General features: G+C 37.0%; 1 protein-coding gene across 3 annotated transcripts in view; it reads right to left on the bottom strand.

Annotated features, from left to right (window-relative positions):
- Positions 1–25,575, bottom strand: part of LOC128681950 (kinesin-like protein KIF21A) — a 67,536-nt gene that overhangs the window by 5,707 nt on the left and 36,254 nt on the right. For 2 of the 3 annotated variants that reach the window (XM_053766333.2, XM_053766324.2), the window contains exons 6-30: positions 25,209–25,372; positions 24,906–25,064; positions 24,446–24,648; positions 23,939–24,052; positions 23,644–23,766; positions 23,188–23,352; positions 22,536–22,716; positions 22,022–22,216; positions 21,271–21,470; positions 20,619–20,690; positions 20,241–20,321; positions 19,958–20,045; positions 19,056–19,318; positions 18,180–18,344; positions 16,412–16,563; positions 15,672–15,773; positions 15,055–15,195; positions 13,810–13,923; positions 4,274–4,418; positions 3,730–3,844; positions 3,209–3,404; positions 2,629–2,769; positions 1,889–2,034; positions 1,118–1,266; positions 516–748 (exon numbers count right to left, since the gene is read on the bottom strand). In XM_053766333.2, coding sequence (XP_053622308.1) covers positions 516–748; positions 1,118–1,266; positions 1,889–2,034; positions 2,629–2,769; positions 3,209–3,404; positions 3,730–3,844; positions 4,274–4,418; positions 13,810–13,923; positions 15,055–15,195; positions 15,672–15,773; positions 16,412–16,563; positions 18,180–18,344; positions 19,056–19,318; positions 19,958–20,045; positions 20,241–20,321; positions 20,619–20,690; positions 21,271–21,470; positions 22,022–22,216; positions 22,536–22,716; positions 23,188–23,352; positions 23,644–23,766; positions 23,939–24,052; positions 24,446–24,648; positions 24,906–25,064; positions 25,209–25,372 — 3,807 coding nt within the window. The remainder of the gene's footprint in view (positions 1–515; positions 749–1,117; positions 1,267–1,888; positions 2,035–2,628; positions 2,770–3,208; positions 3,405–3,729; positions 3,845–4,273; positions 4,419–13,809; positions 13,924–15,054; positions 15,196–15,671; positions 15,774–16,411; positions 16,564–18,179; positions 18,345–19,055; positions 19,319–19,957; positions 20,046–20,240; positions 20,322–20,618; positions 20,691–21,270; positions 21,471–22,021; positions 22,217–22,535; positions 22,717–23,187; positions 23,353–23,643; positions 23,767–23,938; positions 24,053–24,445; positions 24,649–24,905; positions 25,065–25,208; positions 25,373–25,575) is intronic. The other variant, XM_053766343.2, reaches the window with a different exon arrangement.

Below are 25,575 nucleotides of genomic sequence, written 5' to 3' on the forward strand. Positions count from 1 at the left end.
ATTTTCTGTTAGAATGGTCGAAAAAATTGTAGAAAATTGGTGAAAATTTCGATTGCCACTTGGCAAGAGTCAATTTGGCCGTATTAAATACTCGTATGTGTGTAACCATGAGAGACATTAATATAGCCATGATGGTGATGGAATTAATAAGGAATCTGATCAGCCCCCAGCTTATACCGACTGTGACACAAATTTGGAGAACTCTACGTCGACAAATTTTTGGAAATTCGGTAATTTATAATAGTCACTTAAGTATATTTATCACTTATCTTTTCGTTTTAATAATACAACGTAAGGACGTTTTTTTTTCATCTTCTGTTTAGTCCGTAGGTATGTCTGGCATATGCCAGGCATGATGTCATGCCTTACGGTATAATTCCACAAAGCTTCAATATATTTTTTGACGATGCTTTTTACGGATTTATTTCAGTGATTTTTTTATCGATAGCGGATTTTATAAATACACCTTCTACATAATTATTCGTAAATAGATTCAATACTACATAAATACTCACTTTCCGGCAGTGTACAGCGTCATTCTCCTAGGATCGGGGTGCGACTTGAGCGCATGCGCAGCATCGGTCATGGGCGCGGTGGCCAGCGGGCGGAGGGCGGCGCTCCACACGCGCAGGGTGCCGTCGCGGCCGCACGAGGCCAGCGCGGGGGCGCCCGGGGGCGCGGGGGCGCCCGGGGGCGCTCCCACGGCGCACACGCCCGTCACCCAGCCTTTGTGTGCGTTCATCGCAGTCTACACAACGGAAATACCATTTTTAATGGCGGCTCCATACTATCGGCAGTTTTTCCGGTTTCGACGTACATTGCTGGTTTTCCTTGCGGTAAATATAGCAGTTCTCATACAAACTGCGCAATCTTAGTCCATTTGCCGGATAACGTCTGTCTAAGACGATAGTATGTAGCCGGCATTAGACTACGCAAAACCATCAGATCAAACACTCAGATGAGACAGAGATTAGTATCGTAACGATAATTAGGTCTAAACTGAAGTCAGACACTAGTACTCTCATCATCTTTAGTCACACTCGTCCGTCATCTCCAGCAGGCGGCGGCCGCTGAGCTCGCAGCCACCTGGATACAACAATGGTGTCATGGTACACACGTGTGTCAGCGTGTAGTCCCGCAGCCCCCAGCGCTTGATGCTGGTGTCGCGCGAGGCGCTGTACAGCACGTCGCCGGCCAGCGCCAGCGCCTGCACGCCGTCGTAGTGCGGCGGCTCCAGCAGCCGTCGCCCGCTCGCCTCGCACCCACCTGCAACGGTGAGAAGAGTTCAGTCACATATCTTCCATTTCGCTTGCACAAGTATGTCATATGCCTATTAGAAATACACATGGAAATAGTAAGTACTTCGTGGAGTACCTACTAATTCCATGGAAACATGGCGGTACGCGACGAGTCTGAAACGGTTCTCCGACAATTGCTTCGTCTACGAACGTTTCGTCGACAGAATGTTTCGACATTGGGCGTTTGAACGACAGAATCCTTCATCTACGAACGATTCGCCGACAGAATAGAGGACATTCTTCGTTCGTAGACGAAGCAATTGTCGGAGAACCGTTTCAGACTCGTACGAGACAGAGCGTTGACCTCTTTTGTCTTATCACTTGTCAGTTTTGCCGCTATACACTTGTCAGTTACGCTATACTCTTATATATATTTGGTTACACTCGATACGATACACCTGGATACAAAAACATAGGATGCTTGCTCGAATATACTCATTCATTGGCTTCTTTCCAATTAGTCAAATCAGACACTTTTTTCCAATGTCAAAAACAAATTAAGCTTGTAAGAGCTTGTCTTTAGTTACATGTTACCTATTAATGCGGGATCAGGTGCGTTTAGAATCAAATTAGGTAACGAACACAATCACCTGTGTCTAAGGTATGCAGATCCAGTGTCCTGACGTAGTGGTCCTTGGAGCCAGTGACCACCAGGTCGCCGGCGCCCGCTTGGCCCAGGGCCAGGCACATCACAGCTGCCGCGTGCCCCGACCACACTTTACACACACATTCTAACCTGAAATTTATAGTCTATTTTACCTCAAGGCAAGTCAGATACTTAGTCCAAATGACAAAAATCAAAATGGCTTGCTTATGTGTAAAAGAGGACAGTTTATGTCAGATCTCATGAAGTTAAACAGTGTAAAAATGCCGCCAAATATATTTTAAGACTGGGCCAACCAGCACCTATCATGTTTTCATACATTTCTTTGATTTCTTAGCGATAACTAAAAACAGGTACTACAATATAGGAATAAATAACACAAATTTTAAAGTGACATTTAATTATCGTTATTCAGTGAATGCATTATTTTAATTATTACCCAAGCAATTATTATTATTATTGTTCGTGGGAAGAATATGCAAATTATATCGCGGGTCAGATGGCATCTTCAGAGTCGTCGATGTTATGACGAACAAGGGAAGAGCAGTCTCCAATTTGTGCCCTTTACCAGTGTTTTATTCTTAATCTTGAAAGCCATGCATTTCAAGGGGGGCAGCATGTTAACAACCTCGGCCTTCTTCGTGTGCATCTTTGCATCGGTTGCTAGGTAACACGACAGTTGACATAAATAAACAACGTTGAGTCGTAATGTTTTTAAGTACATACATTCTCAAATCCCACAGTCTCAGCTTGTCCCCGGCGGCGGTGAACAAGCGGTGCGGGGGGGAGGCGAGGGCGAGTGCAGTGACCGCCACCTCGCCCCCCGCCCCGCGGCTGGCCGGGCACGCCCCTGTGGCGCCTGAAGACCTGCGAATACGGTTCAAAATCGTTTATTCGGAAAAGTCAGGTTATTTGTCACTTTGAAAATTTATTATATTCGTATATATATACGAATTTTAAAATTTAAAATATGAACGTAATTGTTTCTTAGATTTAATTAATTTTAAATATAATGATTTTTCAAAGGCACGAGCATTTCGCAACACAACTACAGCTACAATTATTTTAAACCTGCACGCTGTTTATTTTTCCTGTGTGTACGCGACTTGCCACTAGATGGCGGTATGGGGCCAAAAAAGTCATGTCAGTTGCCTTGAATTAAATCTCATACCAGTTTTAGAAATAACGCTCTTGATGATGATATTTATACAATATTTTATACCCGGAATTATTTTTGCAAGTCATAATTTCAAAGTTTAATTTAATGATTACTACCATGAACATCAAATTTAAAATAAACTCCTACCATAAAGTGGTCAGCGGAGCTCTGGTCCTGGTGTCGAACAGGCGTACGGCCCCTCCCGCGGCCGCCAGTAGAAGTCGTCCGTCTTCCGGGTCAGAAGTCCCGACCCCCCCGGCCGCCAGCGCAGACACAGCTCCACCACACCACCCGCGCCACACTTCGCGACCCGCTGATAGATCCCAACCTCGGACTGTACGATCTAGAAGAAGTTTATATCCAAAATTTTAAGATGAAATAGACACGTATTTGGCAATCTGATTTGTTATACCAATAATATTAAATTTGACTTTTTGTACCAATCTGACACTTGCCCTTTTCTTTCGATGAAGGAAAACATCGTCAGGAAATCCTAGGCTTATATTAGTAATCAACATTCAAACTTTATTTACATAATTGGTACAAAAAGATGGATTTAATGCTAAATGCATTTTCTACGACTCTATTTTTGGGAAAACTTCCAAAGTCTTCTTGGCATCACAGCCGGAATGGCATACGAGGTCGAGAAAGAGACGGCATATATTTACCGACTCCGCCGCTGTACAACATGTGTGAAGTGGCGGCCAGCGACAACGCCGCGCCTGCGTGGCCCTCCGCCACGTGCGTACACTGCAGCCACACGCCGCTGCCGCACCCGGCTCGCTACAAATATATACAATTTTGAAATAAAAAGATAATTAAAATGCAGCAGGAATTGAACCTCTGCCTAACCGGAACAGTGTTCTTAACACAGGTGTCCAGGCTCCTGACGTGAAAATCTCATCTGAAATCGTTGGAGAGCGTTGATACACAAAGAAGAATGGAAATACATTTGCAGCGACCGTTATGAATCAGCGCTATCAATCGAACGTGATTGGTATAAGGAAATATAAATTATATCAATAATAGTTTGTCTACTATTTCAAGGTAACGGAAACAGATTATTTTACAAAATAAGAAGTAATTTCACAAAATATTCTTCAGTGTTCACTCGACTCTCTGGCATCATTTACCAAGGACAACCAAGTGGTTTGCCTCACAGTGGTGAAAACACATTGGTGACACCCGCAAATGAATATGATATTAATTTACCTTAGCGGCCATTTCCTTGACGGTCCCCTGCGGGGAGTTCTCGTGCGCGGCGCCAGCCAGCCTCAGGAAGACGTCATCATCTCTCGCGCGTCGCATAGCGCCCGGGGACGCGGGGGGAGTCCCCGCCACTACACCACTCGCCTCTCTGCACCATACCAGATTGAACAATGCTTGTGATTTGTTAGGAAGCTTGGCATGTTTTAGTTTCGTTCTTATGAGATATGAAAGGCTAAGCTCTGCATGAAAGGGGAAAGAATGCTGTCCATTTGAATTTTATTTTTAACGCTTGTACCTAATTCCTATTCCGAATATAATAAGGGTCGGTACCCTTAAGCAAAATAACGGTTTATTTTGCTCATTTCACACCACTGTTGAGCAAGGTCTTCACTACGAATGATAATTGAGATTACTAAACAACTTAACCTGGTGTGAAGGCTAAGTGTGAAGATGGGTAATTAGTGAAAAAACCAAGTCCCTACATATGCATGTATAAAAACCTCACTGTACACCAGCGCTCCTAGCGGAAAATTCAATTACATTAGCCCTTATTATGTAGAATCATGTAAGAAACCTTTTCGTGCATATAGCATAACAGCATTTGACAGTCTTTTACAGAAATAGGGATTTTTTGGAACAAAAGATAATCTTCGTAAGACAGAGTTTGTCGGACACTATTGTTAATTAGGTCACATATAAAATTGATTGGACAACAACCCACAATATAAAGACATATGAAAACACAACCCGTCAGTATGAAGCTACAATGGTAAGCGTTTATTTACACGGAGAAGCAGTACAATGGACGGCACGAAAACAAAAATAATAATATATACTTACTGGGAAAAAATGCACTATCTTAAATATTTTGGAAAAACGTTTGTTTTTGATATATATATTGCTGATTCAAGATCACTTTGGAAAAAAACATCTTTTTCATAATATGGGTAGTAGTTGATTAGGTGCTAGCTGCGTCTCGGGGCCTTTTTTATTCTTATAATAATTCCCACGAAGGAGGGAACCTTCGTGGGTATTATTATAAGAATAAAAAAGGTTTTCTATTCCAGGACATATTCCACCCAATTTTCCGTACAAATTTCATCGAAATTAGTCCAGTAGAATTTTTGTAATTGAGTAACAATCACACTTCGATCACATCAAAATTTTCATTTAATAGTGGGACATAGCCTAAAACATTTTATATGCCAATAAATCAGTCGTGGCACACTATATGTAACATGTTTGGAAAATTATTTTAACAGCAATCTCATAGCTATACTATTCACGATTTTCTACTGGCATAGCATTATTTAATATGGAATATCCTACAAAATGCACTTATGTACAAAAGCGGAGGCATTATAAGGCATGCACGCACTACACAAACCACTACTTTGCCGCTGTATGGGCTGGTATATTGTATATTTTTAGACTACGGTGCATACATAGTTCCGCGTTTGTACTACCATGCAATAACGACCATATTCACAAACAAAACATTTACATTATTATTTTTTATTTATAAATAAAACTTATTAAAGATATACCAATATTAAAATATTCAGCGCCACCTCAATTTTCTGGGCGCATGTAATTATGAACTTTATTCAAAATCGCATGCAAAATAGCTATGGGGCGATGACACGCGAAAAAATTAATGAACAAGTCATATATATATTTATGTTATTTTCTAAATTACATTGCCAAACACAGATTTTGCTATTCAGTTATGATTATGTTTGTGAATATGGACGTATCTAGCGGCGAAAAAGGGGTGCGGCATGCAGGTTTGAGACAAACACAGGCTTCTTTACCAAAACTTTATTCTTTACACATTTATATACAACTCATATTGATTGACTGTTTACTTAAAAGCAACTTACCTTCCCATAAAAATATATTACTTTGTAAGTTAATTGATTTACCTCTAAATTATACAAGTTGGCAATGATTTATTAATAAATGACTTAGAATATGTTATTTAGGTACTTATTCATATTGGTCGACTCATAAGTACACAGATGTCAATTAAAGCTTACGTTATACATTGTGACAATGGTGTTATACTACAAATTATACTAATCTACGTTTAGTGATTAGAAACATAGAAAGACTCCCAAAATCGAATTACATTATTTAAGAATAGGAAAGAAGTAGTCCAAAAGCCTTAACTTTTACGGACAATTATTTTAAATCGAAAGTCATATCACATACATTAACACAGAATACGATTTATTGTTATATCTGCTATAGCAGTTTGTGTCGCCAGTGTTAAGTTTAACTTTGTGAAAAAACTTATACTTATAACTAGTGCATTAGTAACTTGAAATTAAACAAGTAAATAAATGGTAAAGTTACTAAATTGTCGAAATTTTCTATATAATTTCACTGTGTTTCTGGTTTCATTTTGTCGATATCGCTTATGAAAAATGGTTTTATAATTATGATATTATTTCTGCTTAGAAAGATAATAAATGCGTCGAACTACAACTTTTTATTTATTTCTTATACAAGACTTATTCTATTCTTAAATAATTTATTCCAAAGTAGCCGCTTCTATGTTTGTAATCATCTTTCCATATTTACTTGGCGTGTAGCTTAGCTATATAGAATGCCTTTGGCTCATTAGTATTTGGATTAGTTATATAAAGTTACAAGTATTAAAAAAATGTAACGTGGATTTGCTTGTAGAAATTTGATTTCGTAACAAGAATATTTTAAGTACTGAGATACTATCTATTACTTACTTTTATGAACTACAACTTTGGATATGAGGTAGGGATAGACATTAGTAATTACTATTTTAGTTAGATTAATAAGTAAAATCCCCATTGGAATATTGATTAATTACGGTGAGAAAACATAAAAGACCGTACCGACACCCGAGGTGAGCAGACGTGTCATTTGTTAATTTCGAGATTGTAATTACGCTGTCACACGATTCTGAACTATAATTAAAAATCATAAAGTGCATTATACCTATCGAGTTCATATAACTAGTGGGCACTGAGCAACCTACGGTGCGAAAAGGACAACCTACAGTTCGGCCTTATCCCGCCTATTACCTGAGAATCATCCGAGCGACGCCCCGTATGCAGCGTGCGTATAAGGTACGTACACAGTGACGAACTGAGCGTTTTAACAATAGTCCGCTTTGGAAATAAGTTTTATGGAAGGCAATAGCAGCTCGCAACCTGACTTATCGAAAATGGGCGATAGAGACTTAGAATCAAAAAATATCTCTTATCGAAAGAGAAAAGTACCAGATGATAGCTTTTCATTCCAATTCATCGAATTTAAAAAAGAAATTTTGGGTATCTTAAAGGATTCTGCCAAATCTCATAATGAAAAAATTGATTCTATTAATATGAATGTTTCTTCGATAAAAGACCAATTAACTGAGATTAAAAACACAACCCAGCACTTGATTGCGGAAAACGCCAATTTCAAAGTTCAAATCTCTAGTTTGACAAATAGCATTGATGCCACAAATGAAAAGGTAAAATCCCTAGAAAATGATTTTCAACAGATCAAATCAAGTACACCGACAGCACCGCTGGCACAAAAAGCTATTCAAACCATGTGCAACGATCTAATTGCTGAACTCCAAGAGCGTGAAGAGCGGAAAAAGAATATAATAATAGTCGGTATTCCTGAACCTCACTGTGAAGATATGTCCGAAAAAAGAAAAGCTGATAGAGAGAAAGTACACGAAATTACATCTTCCATATATGCAGAGTGTCCAAAGTCAGACAAAATTATACGACTAGGCAAATATGATCCTAATAAAATGCGCCCATTGAAAGTTTGCTTTGCATCCCCTGATGTAACACTATCGATATTAAAGAACAAAGTAAACAATAAAGATGAAACAGTGAAAATTTACTCAGATAAGACTCCTTACGAACAAGAATGTATGAAAAATCTCAGATACGAGTTACAAGAGCGTGAAAAAAATGGAGAGAAAAATCTTATCATAAAATATATAAAAGGTATACCTAAAATCATAAAATCCCAGCCAAAAAACTAATTACAAGAGAAAATACATTAAGCTTCACCAAAAAAGGTGAAAATTCAATAACCTATGAAGTCGTCGACAACTATTCTAAAATAACGACTAAAGATAAGTCATTAAAATTTTTATACGCAAACGCATGCAGTCTTGTTAAGGAAGGAAAATTGGATGAGATTAGATGTATTATAGATTCATTTAAATCAACTATGCATGTATTAGTGGTAGCAGAAACATGGATAAAAACTGAACAGGATGCACAAAAGCTAAAAATACCAAACTATACACATTATTATAATTATAGAGCAAAAAATATGGGAGATGGTGGAGGTGGAGGAATTTCTATATATGTGCACAATGATCTAAAGCATGAAGTACTAGATGATCAACATGAAAATGGCAATCATTATCTATGGATACGCTTGAAGAAGTTTTCTTTGGACATTGGAGCTATATATAAACCACCTTCTGCCAACACAACCAATTTCTTAGAAACATATGCAAATCATCTATCAAAAAGGAAAAGAGTTCTTATATTTGGTGACTTCAATTTTAACTTGCTAAGCAACAAGGGATGTGTCAAAGAGTATAAAATGCTTCTACGAGAAAATGGAATACAAGTACTAAACAAAATACATAAGAACTATTGCACTCGTGTAACAGACAAAACAGCAACAATTGTAGATCACATTTGCACAAGCCTACAAAATAACACATTTCATGTCGCAATTATTGAGAATGCTTTATCGGACCACAGGCAAATTTACTTTGAGATGAGTATTAATAAACCTGAACGACCAAAACGAATGAAATACGAAGCAATCGACTATGTTAATTTGCGTGAAACAATTAAGGAGACCATGTCCTCAAATTTAGATTATAATTACGAAAAATTAGAAAGTGATATCATTGAAGCAATTTCGAAAAATAAAGTAACCAAGATGAAGGTACAAAACCAACCAAGAAAGGATTGGATTAACAAAACCCTAATAGCATCGATTAATGAAAGAAATATGCTTGGACATAAACTAAAACTTGCTCCTAATGACGATTCACTAAAAAATGATTTTGTAAAACATAGAAACAAAGTACATGAAAATATCCAATCAGCTAAGAATCTGTATTACTACCAAGAATTCAAAAATTGTAAGAGATCTCCTTTAAAAATGTGGCAACTCATAAATGATTTAGCAACCAATAGAAGTAAAAATCAATGTGCCCCCTTGAAACTAAACTCATCGGAAGGTGAGATTACAAATATTGAAGAAATATGTAACTGTTTTAATGTATTCTTTTCTACCATAGGGTCGGAACTTGCTGAAAAAATACCCAAACATTATCACAACGATCAAACTTCTTCTAGCACAGTTACCATAGATCATGCAGGATTAACTGAGCTAAGGCCAGCTACAATTGATGAAGTAATCCAAATAATAAATAATTTAAAAGCAAACACAAGTTGTGGGTTAGACGGAATAAGCACTAAAGTTATTAAATGTATTAAGGACTTAATCGCTGATAAATTAACATCATGTATTAATAAGTGTCTCTGTATAGGTTATTTTCCGAATTCTTTGAAAACAGCCAAAGTAACTCCTATTTTCAAATCAGGAGATAAGAAAGATCCCGGTAACTATCGTCCAGTATCTGTATTGCCTATTATATCCAAAATATTTGAAAAAATAATATACAACCGTCTTGATAAATATCTCACTTCTTTAGATTTCATATTTAAAAAGCAATATGGTTTCAGACCTAAATCCAACACGCTGTCAGCCTGTGTTGATCTAGTTACCAACATAAAATATAATATTGATAACAAAAACATAGCACTAGGTATTTTCATAGACTTAAAGAAAGCCTTTGACACAGTCAGTCATAAAAAGCTTCTTAATAAATTAAAAGACTTGGGTATAACGGGAACAGCCTATAAAATATTTGAATCGTATCTGACGAATAGATATCAAATCGTTAAAATTGAAAACACACTTAGTAAACCTCAATTAATAACGTGTGGTGTCCCTCAGGGATCGATTTTGGGCCCATTATTGTTTTTAATCTATATAAACAGTATGCACGATATTGGATTGAAAGGTGATATTACTTTATATGCGGATGATACTAGTCTTTTTTACTTTGGACAGTCCATAGACACATTAGTTGAACACGCACAACATGATTTAAATATCTTGCATACTTGGCTCCAGACAAACCTACTAACTATAAATACTACAAAGACCAAATATATAATCTTTGCTGCCAAAAATAAACCGATAGGCACGTATGATGAGTTACAAATAAATGGTGAAATAATACAAAGAGTAAAGAAAGAAAAGTATCTTGGTCTAGTTATGGACAGTCAACTTACATGGAGACCACATATTGATAAAATCCGGGCAAAGCTCTCATCCTTGACAGGGGCCCTGCGAGGTATAACAAAATGCCTTCCAAAGTATGTACGGTACACAATTTATAATTCTTTAATAAAATCTCAAATAAACTATTTAATTGAAATATGGGGAACAGCGAGTAAAACAGTCTTAGAAAAACTTCAAAGATCGCAAAATAAAATAATAAAACGTTTATTTAAATATGCCTATTTAACACCAACAATGACAATTTATAAAGAAACGAAGCTGCTCAATCTCCGGCAACTGTATAAATATAGCACATGTGTTTTAATAAGAAAGATTCTCACCAAAGATATACACTCGCACATAAACTTCACAAAAAAGATACAAATCCAAAAACGTATTACTAGACAAGCCAATAACATATATTTAAGAACTCCCAGGACTAACTATGGAAAAAAGAATATTATGTATGAAGGTGCACAGTTTTATAACAAATTGCCAAAGGATATAAAAGAATCGAAATCACTTTTCACATTTAAAAAGTTGCTAAAAAGTCACATATTAAAGGACCTCTCATAATAATGTGTATAAATATAGTATATATATATGTAAAATAAGTATAAAAAGCAAATTCTTATAATATATGTTAAATATTTATACTTGCATTTATATAAGTATGTAACGTTTTACTAATAAATAATATATTGTGATAGGGATATTGAGATTGATATTGATACGTATAATTATAGTGATTTGAATTATGTTATAAACTAATTATAGATCACTGTTAAATTTGCAAAAATATATCACTCGTTATAGAAATATGCTATTCCGCTACAGCTTATACACTAATGTACACGCCTTAATAAACAAGTGTAAGTAGTTGTCTTTAGAACACGAATGCAGTCTACCCTCTTTGTTACTTGCTCATTGATTTTAAGAGTATTTTATGTTCAGATGCTTGCTTCACATAAAAAGAAAAAGAAAAAAAAAAAATAATGAAATGTTTCGTTTAAAAGTTAATACCGAAATCCTAATTTTTAGCTGCATTGCATTTTATTTTGTTTATTGTTAAGTGATGTGTCATCAGTGATAGTTTATATAGTGCAAATATGTCCAGATGGCACGAAAGATATGTAAAATCTTATTGATTAGGTACGTACAATAGTTTAATTATATCTTTGTATTTTCTCGGTAAGTGAATTATGTAATTCTTTTGAGAAAATAAATTCTTTAAACCTTAAACCTTAAAAGACCTTGAAGCTTTAATTGTGAGTTAATTTTCCTTTTTGACATCAATATTATTTAGTACGAGAAACTGGTGAGAAACATACTTTATTTAAGCTGGAAATTATAAATTAAATTGTCTTTTTATTAGATTATTTACTAGAGAGTTTAAAGTTCATTTGCTGGAAGCATATTAAATGTTCTAAGCACTTCATGCATCGCTTGTTTCCCCACTGTATATACAAGTCGTCTTCACCCGGCGTTGCTCAGTCCTCGACTATGAACAGGTCAGTCAGGAGGCTGCAACCAACAGTGCCAGTGAGCCCTGGCCCACACCTACCACATCACAGGTACCAGGTCCCATACGAGGGGCTATCGCGCATGCTAAATTTTAACGATTGCAAAGCGTGAACGTATTAGTTTTAACTTTAAAAGAAAGAGTTGCACAGCGACGTTTTTCTATAGTATTTGAAGTGGTGAATTTTAACACAATTTTGCAAATCAACGTATTAATTATTAAAGAAGTCAGATAATATATGGTTTTGTAATATTTATATAATATTATAAATAATTAATGCGTTTAAATGTAATTGCAAACAAACTGTGTGGCGAATAAAAAATGAAGTGCTTGAAATATTTTCGTAAAACTATTAGCATGTGCGATAACTATACTCGTAACACATATAACATAAAAAATAACCCATAAAGCGTCTTCATATTCAAAGGGGGGACCCTTTACTACATTTACGAAACTGTTTGTGAAATTTAATACTGTTCATGTTAAATCTTGTAGCCTCTAAAATGCAAATTAAAAATATTATATACATACGTAATAAAATCAGCGTTTGGGTTTCCAATAATGGCTCAAAGCTGATCTGCAATCCTTTTTGGTATAGATCTTATTCGTTTATAGGCAAATGTATTTTTTTTTTGCCAACTAGAGTATATTTTTCAAATTTTTATTGCTTTCACAAACAATTTGGCAAAGAACATTCACCTCTAATTCCATCTAATTTCAAGTAGCACATATACCCAAGCGTATTGTTCATGCAAACTATAATACGGGTAAAATAGAGATAGTCGACTACGCAGGCACTAGAGCATTGAATGGTGGACACTGTAATTGTTTTGTATCTTTAAAGTTGTTTTTTTATGTAATTTCTAAGAACGTTTTGGAATAAATGAAATCTAATTTGTAAATAAATTATAGAAGAGCGTAAATTCAACAATAATATGTACCTCTATATAGTTATATATACCATAGTAAGTACGATCATTGTCAAATATGAACCGCACTTTTATTGAACAAAAAGTTAGCAAGATTTTGCAGAACATAACAAACAAATTGTATATTTTACATTTGTTTATATTCTGTTTAAAAATACTTCCTAGAATTATAAGAAAAATACTTTAGAACTGGTCTTTCGAGGGTGATATTATTGCCTCTAAACGAGTCAGTATTAAAATGGAAATTGTTTGAAATACAATGTAATAATAATGCAGTTATAAGTCAATATCAAAATAAGATAAAACTTCATAATCCTCAAAGTCCACTAAAGTTGTTTCTGGACGAAAATTAATTCATTTATTCTGCCGTATACAAGAACTCTGAAATGTGCATTCCACACACGAGCCCAAGGCAATGTTTATACCAAACTCTTACATTTGAGCCAATTTAAATTTATATTTCATTATAACGTTTGATATGAACATAGCCTAAAGCCGTGTACGCAAGGAGGAACAATCTTGAACTAACGAACGCATTTTATACAAAAGTAAATAAACCAACATCTATTGTCCACTTGAAGGAAAGCGATCACCGCATCTTCACACTCGATCAAAGTTAATCACGTCAATTTGTTTAACAGATTCTCCGTCCGTGCGTACTCGTCTAAGTGTGTACTCTTTCGCACAACCGTCTCATGCGCATAGGAGTGTGTACGTACAAGGAAGCGGGCGCGGGTTTGCTGCCGCTGAGCTGGCGGCGCGCGGGCCGCGGGCTGGCGGGCGCCGCGCGACGCGGCGTCAGCGGCGACGCCAGCCCCAGCGGCTGGAGGCCTCTGCGCGGGAGTACGTTGCTGGTGTCAACTTTGGTTTTTTCTTACAAGTATTATTTTGTAATTAATTTTACTATGCCTTTTCATGCTTTTACACCATATACGGAATATATTTTTTAGGAAATCAATTTCGCTGTCAATAAAGTTTAACTTTAAAATATTTATTTGATTCTTTTTGAACAAAATTCAACAATAAATATTATGAAGATACTTGTTAGGACTCGTAAGAAAAAACTAATTATAGATACTGCATGTGATTGCTAAGTGAACAATTCGTACAATTTAACTACTTTACTTCTAAGGACATTTTACAGAATACAGATACTACTCAACAAATTATTAAGATAATTACTTATTAAAATTTAAATTTGATGCATTTCTATGATTTAGCAACTTAATATTATTGAACACAAATTTTGTGAGAATTTGGACAAATATTACAACAGTACATATTTAGCTAAATATGGAAGTAAAAAATTGTGTGACAATACTTTAATAGACCATTAAGATATACGACAAGAATAACACATTAATATAATATTAATTACATTTTGCAACTTCTAAAGCATTCCATAATTTCTTGCATGTTTCTCGTAAAGATTAGCCAAATAGACTCATGCGCGGATTCACGGCGGCGCGAGAAAGATAGAGAGAGATAGGTCGTGAGTCAAATAGTTTATAATTCGATTTAACAACCTATGGTCATTATTTAAATTTATGGTCATTATAGAAATTTTTATCGATAAGAATGTATTTAATTATATTTTCTATTTATTGATTATTACGATGTACTAAATGAAGGTATGATAGGAAACAGACAGTCGTGGAAGGAAAATACCTCTTGCGCGGTCCCCATATACAATGGGATTTAATAAGGGACAAGACGACTACCTGCCACTAGATGGCGTGGTAAGTAAGGCGATGTGTTAGCAATAACACACTCTCGATATGATGATGATGAGGGACAAGAACAAGAATGATACAATAAAGAGATCATTCATTCAACAAAGACAAATAGATATAACGAAGACTCAAATCTAAATTCGCGTTTCGAGCTCGAGTATCTTTGGTATTGTAATGATCTTTCAAACTTGTTCACTCGATAACATCAATGACAGTTGGTATACCCCATACCTGAGGCTGCCGGGCGCGGAGGGCACGCGGCTGAGGGGCGCGGGACGCGGGGAGGAGGGCTCCATCAGCGACTGCGTCATGGGGTCCTCGTCGGAGGGCAACACGCCTAAATCGCGGAGGCGCACGGACCCGCGCCGGACACTGAATAAGTTTAAAATCACAATTTTGAAAACATATTTTTGTATGCTTGTTCAATTTTCCCCCAAACTAGCCTGGAAGAGATTGCGTATTGAAAGTTTTTAATTATTCTGTTGTGTTTTGTGGGTGCAATAAAGTGTTTACGAGCATTCGGGTTGCCAAACACCGCACAAACTTTATTTAAGTCTCAACATTACATTAATTTTAGTATAGTAAATCACTGTAAATAAGCTTGATAATACATCTCAAACTGACGGAATAAATATAACCCGCCAACTACCTTTGATTGTTTCAAAAGTCAGTCCTAATTTTCCTCCAGCTGTTTCACAACCAGTTGTTAAACAATAATGAAATATGTGATTACACAACTATTTATTCAAAAATCAAGTGATTTTTGAATAAATAGTTGTGTAATAACAAGAATATTTTTATGAGAAACCGGTCAATATCTAACAAATAAATAGAAGGAAAGTACTCACGTGTTTCGTTGGAATGGTGAGTTGACGATGTCATCTGGCGGGGAAGTAGGTGCAGTGTTCACTTCTCTCACGCCATTTGGCGGCAGTCTGTCCAATAACGAGCTGAAAGTTTACAAATAATAATAATAATGTTATTTGCCAACTGTCTGCTAGTTCGCGTTAAACTCAAAAACTACTTCACGGATTTTCATGTGGTTTTAACCAATAGATAGTGTGACTTCTTTATAATTTATTACGTTTTTACTTGAGTGAAGTCGGGGCGACCCACTAGTTTTACATTTTGTGGTAATTTCTCAAAAAATTACATTACAAAATTACTAGCATTTCGGAACGGCCACTGCTGAGAAGTAATGCCAAAAGAAATTGGATAATCAAGCCAGAAGGGCTAACCATTATTGTTGCCTATACTATAAACTAAAAATTAAAATAAAATTTTAGGTAGCCTCCTTCCGAAATTGCAGGCATCATCCGTCAGAAAAGAGTTTACATTTTCCAAACACAGCTATGATCATTCTCGATTAAATTTTCTTTCAAATAAAAAAATACTAGATCAAAATCAGTTCATCCATTGATCTGGTACGACGCCCCAGGCAGGCATAGATAAATATGATAGACCTAAAGTAAGTTCGAGACTTGTGTTATATGATACTAACACAACGATACTATATTTTATATCATATACATATATAGTTAAACATCAAAGACCCGAGTCAAGTAGCGCCTCCCCCCCCAGCACTGACCTGTCGGTGGGGGACACGCAGCGGGTGGAGGTGCCGGAGGACACGTGCGCGAGCAGCGCGCCGAGCGCGTGCGCGGACACGCCCCACGCGCCCGGGCTCTGCGAGTCCGCCGCGCGCAGTGCGCTCGCTGCGCGCTCCGTGCTCTCCTCCATCTGGAGACACCCACCACTTACTACTATGGATAGTAGATTAGTAACCAAGGGCTGTAAGGCATCAATTGCAGCCCGAGATATTTAGCTAGTATAGTTCGAGGGTGCAATTGATGCTTACGCCCGAGCTAACTACTCTGCTCTATATCTCGATTGTGAGGTGTGAAGTAAGTAGAAAAAAAACTGGCACTACAAGAATAAAATATTTTAAAGTAAAAGTTTTCTATTCCCACCTTTTTTATTTAAAAACAACCAAGTAAACCCACCAACCAACCAAGTAAAACCAATATCACGCCATCAAAAACACGCTGTAAAAAACCCAAGTCTCGCAAGCTCAGTTTTTCTACCGTAAAAATTTGTGAGGTCCATGCTACCAAGTCGATTAATTTATTTAGTCCTTACTTAAGAGACCTTCTGTCTTAAGTTATTACGCAAGTTATTATCATATCAATATTAAAAATCTTAAATAAATAGCTGCGAGACTTGGGTTTTTTTACAGCATGTTTTGATGGCATCTCACTTCTTTTTGTAGTCATAAGTCGAATTTGTATGAAAAGTATCTTTTTTCATATTTCAACATATTTTCCTATGGGAATGTTGTTCAATTCCATGGGCCGAATACACCCTTTCCATTATACAATGATTCATTAACTGCAAATGTAACTTTGTAATTTCCTATGTTTATATGGGATTACAATTTATTAATGCAGTTGGTGTATCTAGAAAACTGGACCGAAATTCCAAAATTTTTAGGTTTTCCCTTGATTTAGACACTTAACACTAATTGTATTCTAAATTGGAAGCTTCTATGTCTGCTAGAAATGCCTTAGACTTTTGATGATCGGTCAGTCAGTGAGTGAGTGACAAAATCAAGAAACTTTAACAAGTTAAAATTATTTTACTACTGGTTCAAATTGAATGAAATTCGAAATTAACAGTGATTATACAATACCTGCTTAATTACCGAAAATGCAGACTTCCTGTTTTATCCACAACGATGTTCGAAATTGACCTGAATTGTTGCTTCGAGAAAAGGATGGTACGGCCGTGACTTTTTTTGCTCGACTTGCGGCGACACTGCCGTGCACCCAGATTTAATTTAGAACGTGAAAAAGTTCCTGTGAAGGCCTCATTTCTGAATAAATGATTTGATTTTGATTTTGAACGCCGCCATCTCTTTCATTTTCGCATTGTCGATTGCGTTCGAGGGTGTGCCGCCGCGGGGTAGATTCGTCAGTGATTTTGCAACTGGCCGACTAAAATGGTATAGCTTGCTTGTTGCTTATGACCGGCCCGGGTTATGTGTCACTTGATCGTCTCATGCTACGTCCATGGAATGAATATAATACACACAAAGCGGCCGAGTTGAATTTAATTGATAAATAGCCTCTGTTAAAAGCCGATTCTGTTATAGGAAATACAAAATTCGTAGCACGTACATATCATATGCAATGTTCGTAACCCGCTCGTAGTATATACGTATGCATTTGTCTGCGATTGTTAGTATAAAAATACATCCTGATTTGTTAAAATCTGAAACCTGAATGATAATCTTACTTTTAACATAAATCTTACTTTTAAAAAAATCTTTGTCAGGATTATGAATTCATATAACTGACCTCTTTGAGTTGAGCCCTGGTGTCATGTAACAGCTTGAGATGTCTGGCGGCGTCTTGCGCGTGCTGCAAGGTCAGTGCCGCCATCCTCTCCAGTGCGTATCTCCCGGCTTCTGTTGTGTCCACGTGTTCTAATAATCGCGGTAATTCGCTCTCTTCGTTCTCTTCCTGCGGGTAAAGGGAATAAATACTTCTTGTTTTTTATTTCAGTTATATATTCTGTGTTGACAGCTGTTGGTTCTCCTAAATAAAATAAAATAATAATCAGTTCGCATGTGACATGTTCTCTCTCACATCTAAACGTTTTTCTGGTTTCTTCGTTAGCCACAGAACGTCGGAAACCAGGTTGGTTATTTCCGCACGTGTACAGTCTGACTTTACTGTTTCTCCTTCATGTGACATGTTTTATCCTATATTGAAAAATACATATTTTGCATCAAAGATACCATGTTCGCTGTCTCCTTTCCGCAAAGGTATTTCCAGCCCCCACTTACGAATTATGTAAATTTTATAAGTGCAAAATTATTTAGAGTACAGTTGTCTTGCATTACACGTATTGAGTGGTTCCTTAAGTCTTAGTGGTTCTTTCGATAACTTAAAGAAATATATATTTTAAATGTGATTATAATTTTTACTATTTTCTTTTCTTATATTGATTGTTAATTTGTGATTATTGTAGCTTTTAACGCCTGAAACACAGGGTGATTTATTTACATCCTAGTTCAGGCACCTTATTAATTTGTGATCCTTTTATTTATATGCTTATTTCTGTTAATTATTGATGTTGTAAGAATTGAATAAATAAATTTATTTATTATTTATTTATAAGAAACGCAATAAGCCATACCATAATCAGGGATCTCTAGTTGAACAAGTTACCTCAATCTGCATGATCTGCGCTTGAGTGTCCGCAATGGCGCTTCTGAGATAGTCCAAATGCAGACATGCGTCGGGGTCTGGGGCGGCGGCGGCGGAGGCGGCGGAGGCGAGGGCGCGCGCGGCGCGGTCGCGCTGTCGCAGCTGGCGCTCCAGCGCGGCCTCCAGCTCGCCCAGCGTGCAGCGCGCCGCGCACGACCGCGACACCCAGCACTCCAGCTTGTTCCACGCCTCGCGGAAGTTGCGGCTGTTGCGCCGGTTACGGTCTACAGATTTCAATATCGTTTTTTTTTTTTAATAAGGCTACTTTTCCGGCCAGTATTTTGATTTACTCGTAGAAAGCAAACACTCTTATTTATAGAAAAAAAAATGTTCTGGTTCCCTTTAGGTAGAAGGATAAAGAGGCCGAGGAAGACCAAGAGATCAGAGAAAGTGAGTGTCGTGTCATATCAAGAAGTGAAGGCATTAGCTTTGGAGAGAAAACCAGGGAAGGAACTCCACCGATAAGAGCCTAGCTCTCAAATTACATGATGATAATGATGGCTCCTTCTGTCAATGTTGTTGTATTGAAAGTGTGATAAGGAAAAAACATTTTTTTTTACAGTAACTTTAAACTTTTTTATGAATAAGAGATCTAGAAGTAAACAATAAACTTCAAAGAAAAATGTTACAATTTCCGATTGTAATAACCATTTTGATATCCATACTATCATACGATTATAATAAATGTGAAAGTGTGTTTATTTATTTGTCCTTCTTTCACGGCAAACCTGAATACTAATCTGTGGTGATTTTTGGTGTGGAGATAGCTGGAGAGCTGGAGAGTAACATAAACTACTTTTTGTTTTTGCTAACAACTAGTTTGGACAATATAATATTTTAAAAATGAGTATAATATTACTCACCATGTAAACGTCCAGCTGCTCTAATACTCAACTTGTCACGATGACCTCTTCTGAGTAACGATACCTCCTCTTGTTTACGACGTAATACCTAAAAAACAAGCTCAGATTATCTTACTAATATTATAAATGCGAAAGTTTGTGAGGATGTATGTATGTTACTTGAAATTTGGTACACGCTTAGAATTTAACCTAGAATAACACATAGGGTACTTTTTAGAGAAGCCCCTAGTTTATGCTAATTTGGGCGTTTATCTCAACAGTGTAACATTTATGTTTTAAATACCTGTTCTTTAAGTCTAGTTTCAGCTTCCAGCGACTTGATGATGTTCGCATTTTTCCTAGATTCCTTGCGAAGTTGTGCCACCTATAAAAATATAATAGCATGTCAGTCAAAATACGTAAAATAGCAATATTCTATATATATATATATATTAAACTCTTGCGTTACTGAGTGACTGACTGACTGACAGACAACGCACTGCCGAAATTACTGGGCATAGAAAGCTGAAATATGGTGTGTAAGTTCCTAGAACAGTGTTGGGGAGCACTAAGAAGGGATTTCCTGAAATCCCCATGGGAAACGGATTTTTACTCACATGCGAAGTTGTGGGCAAAAGCTAGTCAAATACAAAGGTCTTTGCATTATCAGTGCAAGTCATACCTCTTTAGCCCTAGCAGCTTCGGCTTGAGCGTGACGTTTCGCTTCAGCACGCATTTTTTGCACTAATTTAACCTGGAAGAAAAAATATTATTTTTATGTCTGTCTTTTATTGTGCACATCGGTTTTATAACGTCTATCTTAGACAGGCGTTGTATGGAAATGTTTTCTCTTATTCGGCTACGTCAGCTCGTTGTCTTTATTTAAAAGTATCTAATTTGTCTTTGGGTATAATAATAGCCAATTTCATGTATTATTAGTGGCCAGTCATTTCATTTATACGGCACCTGATCGGAAATAATTATATTTCAGGCTTGAACTTACATTTAAAAGTAGTGTGTAGTGAAATCAAACAAAAAGTTGGACGAAAAACTGTATGCAAATCCATTATTCCCTTAGGAACAAAATCAATTACAATCCGATGAAAGTACGATTCAAAACTCGTGTATTTTCGGTGCTCGACACTGTGTCGTGCTCACCCTTATTAGAAATTATTACTTTATTTTATCGGTGTACAATGTACTATCGTAGAATTTTAGATTTTATTTTCTTAGCAGTTCTTATTAAATAAGTCAAATTATTTTCTCTATTAAATATTAATTAATAATTTTCTGTACAGCATTTTCCCCGTGTCATACACGATCACAGTACTAACTTTGTCCCGCTTCATGTTCTGCAGCTCGGCCCGCAGCGCCTGCAGCTGCTGCACGGTGAGCTGCTGCGAGCGCTGCAGCCGCGTGTTCTCGCGCTGCGCCGCTTGGAGCCGCTTCAGTTCGCGCGACATCGCCGACACTCGCCGCTCGTACTCGTCCTTAACGCGTTTGAGTTTCTCACTGGGCTGAGATGATTGGCTCGCTGTTGATAGTGAGAAACACTATACTAAATTCTTCCTTGCTCGTTATTTTAGGTATACACACAAAAATGTATTATGCCGGATGCTAAAAATACCTATATACATATGAAGTTATACGGGGTGCTACAAAATATCTTACATACGAAGTGGTAGGATACGGTACCAAAACTAAAAATGTTTAAATTAATTCGGCCGAACTGGCATGGTCTCGATAGCTCAGTGATTATTAGCTCAGAGCTATTTAAAAATTTCAGCTTTGTTAACAGTCCCCGGATAGACAGAGGCGTTAAGTTCAATTACCGCCCGATTCCAGATTTTTTAAAATCTTATTATTATTTTCAAAACTGTTTTTATTTCTTTCAGCAATTGTCGATTGTCGATCCAAAATGCCAGTAGTTTAGTAGCTTTTTGAGAAATACTACAAATTTAAAATTTGACGTAGAAAAATGCTTGTGAAGGTCTAAAGTCTGAATGAATACCTTTGACTTTGAAATACCAAGTTGTGCCTCTGTTGAGAAACTTATGCAACCTATGAGAAATATGTCAGACTTACTCAGAGAAGCTAAAACTTTGTCCTTCTCATCATTAGTGGCCTTAATCTGATGGTGGAGGGTGTCCAATCTCTGCTCGTAGTGTTGCCGCAGGGCTGCCAACCGTCGTTGAGAAGCTTCTAACTGTTCGATAAGACGCGCTTTGGTATCGATCTCTTCGCTTAGGGCTGCCAGTTGTGCTGATAACGCGCGTTGACCTAATAAATGAGGAATTATATTTTATTAAACCGGGACGCGTTCAAGGCCTCGTTTAGTAATGCGTTAGTGCCTACATTAGGGATTGGGATACATATGTATTTAAATATAACATTCCGAGATTCATTAGTATACTAAACAATTGTAGAAAAATGAGTTATTTTAATATGAAGTGAGAAACATTTATTGACCAATATTGGACCAAACACTATATTGGTTGAGAAGTAGCGCGAAAACGGCTTATCAGCAGTGGACTAACGTAAGCTGAAAATTGTAATGACTGTGAAAAAAAAAAAAATTTTTGCCGTATATCAAAGGTACCTGTGGCCTCTTCATCATCAGTAGAATCGGTGGAGTCTGAGTCCTCAGGCTCGGAATCTTCCGCACTTTCCCCTTCTGCCCTCTCCCTCTCTCCTATAGTACTGGTAGTCATGCTATCGCTCATGTTTAGTTTCCGTTGGAATTCTAGTTCACCCATACTGCGCGCTAGAAGTTCTTTCTCCTGAGAAATAAAAATAAATTATAAAACGCTCTCCGTTATTTAAATACCTAATGCGTATAAAACATTTGATACAATATCTATATTCTACAAGTTTTAAACCCATATTTTACGAAAGTATCAATGTTGGTCAATGAGGTAAGAAACGCGATTTCTATACAGTGAAAAGTGTGTACTGTCTACGCAGTGTCCGCGCTCGACGCGCACTTGTCGTCTCGATCACACACGTTTTGCTTGTTACGAGAAAATAAAACCAGCTTTGTTAACAGTCCACGTATTTTAATTTAGCTAGGGTCCCATTCAGTACAAAGATAATCCAATACGACTTCTTAAGATATTCAAGGTCTCAGGGAAAGGCCAACGAAACGATGACGCGTTGAATAGTAAATTGTAGGAGTAAGTACAAATTTTTGCCCACCAGTGGCACAACAAAAAATATCTTGAGTAAAAATTATGACATGACAAGTTTCTAACCTTGTACAACTCGCGCTTGGCATCGTCCAGCACTGCAGAGGGGTCGTTGGCCATGGAGTCGTGCCTGGCCCGAGCGGCCAAAGCTTCTCGTTTCCGACTGCCTTCGTATAAAGCAGTCGCTTCCATCAGTTGCGCACGCAGTTCTTCTATTTCACTCACATAGCCCTAAAATGAAGAAAATTTTTAAAATCTTGATTGAATATTTATTGGGTGTTTTGTCACAGTAGCACTTTATAATTATTGACATTGACAGAATGAGACAAAACAATGTATAGCTAATAAGATATTAATAATAATAAGCGTTAAAATATGAAAAGATTAAAATACAGGATTTAATATGTCTGAAATAAACTGATATATTGGACTATCTCCACATTTTTTTATAAAAATGAAACTAGATATAATACCGTAAGACCACATTAAACAAATAAATAGAATAATGCATTTCAGTGTTACCTGTACTAAGGTAGTAAGGGAACAATCAGCAGTGTCGGGACTGCCATCTTTGGGGGCCCAGTTGTTCAGCGCTTTCTCAGCTAAGAGTTCACTATTTCGAGCCGAGAGTTGGTCGATTGTGCCCTGTAATAATGTGAGAAATTTACACAATGTTTCGACAAAAAAATGTAAAAATTGTAGAAATTTTATTGAAATCGTTTCATTTTAGTTCATGAGAAAAAATCTCATTCAGTAACAGAAAAGAAAATTAATAATATCCCACTTTAAATGTAAGGCAAATACTCTGTCTCCTGACCTGCATAGCCTTGACCCTTCTTCTGAGAGACTCCACTTCTCCCGTCAGAATAGCATTTTCTTGTACAACATCGCTCCAGCCCTCTTCGCCATTCTCAGATATCACACGCTTGCCCTGGAAATACAATTATTTTTGATATGAAGCTATTTAAGATATAAAATATAAGGTTATAAGTTAGATGTAGGATTCAAAGTTATACAAGCTCGTCACACACTAAGAAAACAAATTATACCGAAAATAGCGTTAAATTATTACGTATTACGAGATGTTCGGTTCATTTGTGTATGCGTACGTGTAGTACATAATACATAGATAAAATATGTTCATAACTTGAAATTATGTTGCCTACAGGCGTTTCTCGCATTGGACCTTGTTGTTTCTCACTGTTTCTCGACCGGTATAATACTTGTTCACTTGGATGGTCTGCGCCGTCAGATTCTAGTTACATCCGTTATTGACGTTTCTCAACTGTCATTTATACAAAAATAATATTTATTTATTAAGTACCTGCTTGAACTCTGCTAATTCCAGCTGCAGTTTAGCAACTTCCTGCCTCAACACTCTGATGGTCTGTGACGTCAGATCTTGGTTGACAATACACCTGTTCTTTATGTTTCTCGCTCGGTTCGCGTACTTCAACGTATTTAGAGTTTCCATGAAATCTCGGTCGCTGGGGGAGACGCACGCTATCATCACCGTGTTGCTGTTACCTGGATATGAAAAGCATAGCTTTATTAGTTTGAGAACACATATTTTGTTAAAGAAATGAATACTTTTTTAAATATTTATTTATTTATTAATCCTTCGAGGGCTGATGCGCGGATTTGCGCAAGATTTGTCAATATCAAATATTGGAAAGTGCAACAAAACATATGTTAACTTAAAGTATGCATTAAGAGGACTAGTGTTTAGGATTCCACATTTTGAAGTATTTCGAATGAGATGTTAAAATATATTCTTTTCGTACCTCCCAAGGAGTCCTGAAGGAGTCTAGTTAGTTTAGAGTCCCTGTACGGCACGTGGAGGACTTTCCGGGATTTGTCTCCCAGCGCTGATATAACATTGCCGAGAGCCAGCAGACCGCAGTTGATGGATATGCCCTCGCGCGCTCGTTCGCCGGTTGCACCTGCAATCACAATGTTTTATTAACAACTAGCGACCGGCTTCGCTCTTATTTACTACTCATTAAGTCAGTAATCGACTCAGAAATAAATTATATTAATGTACTGAAGGAGACGTGTTATTTTTTTGTAAAATTGCTTCCTCTAACCTGTTCTTTTGAGACGCTCGGAGCCGGCCAAGTCTACGAAATGGAACTTGGCGGTGAGGATCTCGTACTGCTCGGGCGCTTCGCCCTCCGGCTGGGGCTCCGCCATCTCCTGGTCTGCTGCGAGGCGACGCATTCTCATCATGAGGGTGAATACTGCGTGTGATCTGAAATAATATTTATGTTTAAACATTGTAATTTAGAGTACTGTAGGTGTGAAGAACATGATTGATTTCGTTCTCGTAAGGAGAAGGACTTTTTATCTCGGTAAAAAGTACTGTTCCCGTGGGAAATTCACGCAACCGAAGCTGCGGGAAAACTCTAGATTTTATCCGAGGCGGTAGAATACTAATTTTATAATCTATTATTA

The sequence above is a fragment of the Plodia interpunctella genome, chromosome 2 (assembly GCF_027563975.2).
Source record: "Plodia interpunctella isolate USDA-ARS_2022_Savannah chromosome 2, ilPloInte3.2, whole genome shotgun sequence".
In the NCBI taxonomy this organism is placed as follows: domain Eukaryota; kingdom Metazoa; phylum Arthropoda; class Insecta; order Lepidoptera; family Pyralidae; genus Plodia; species Plodia interpunctella.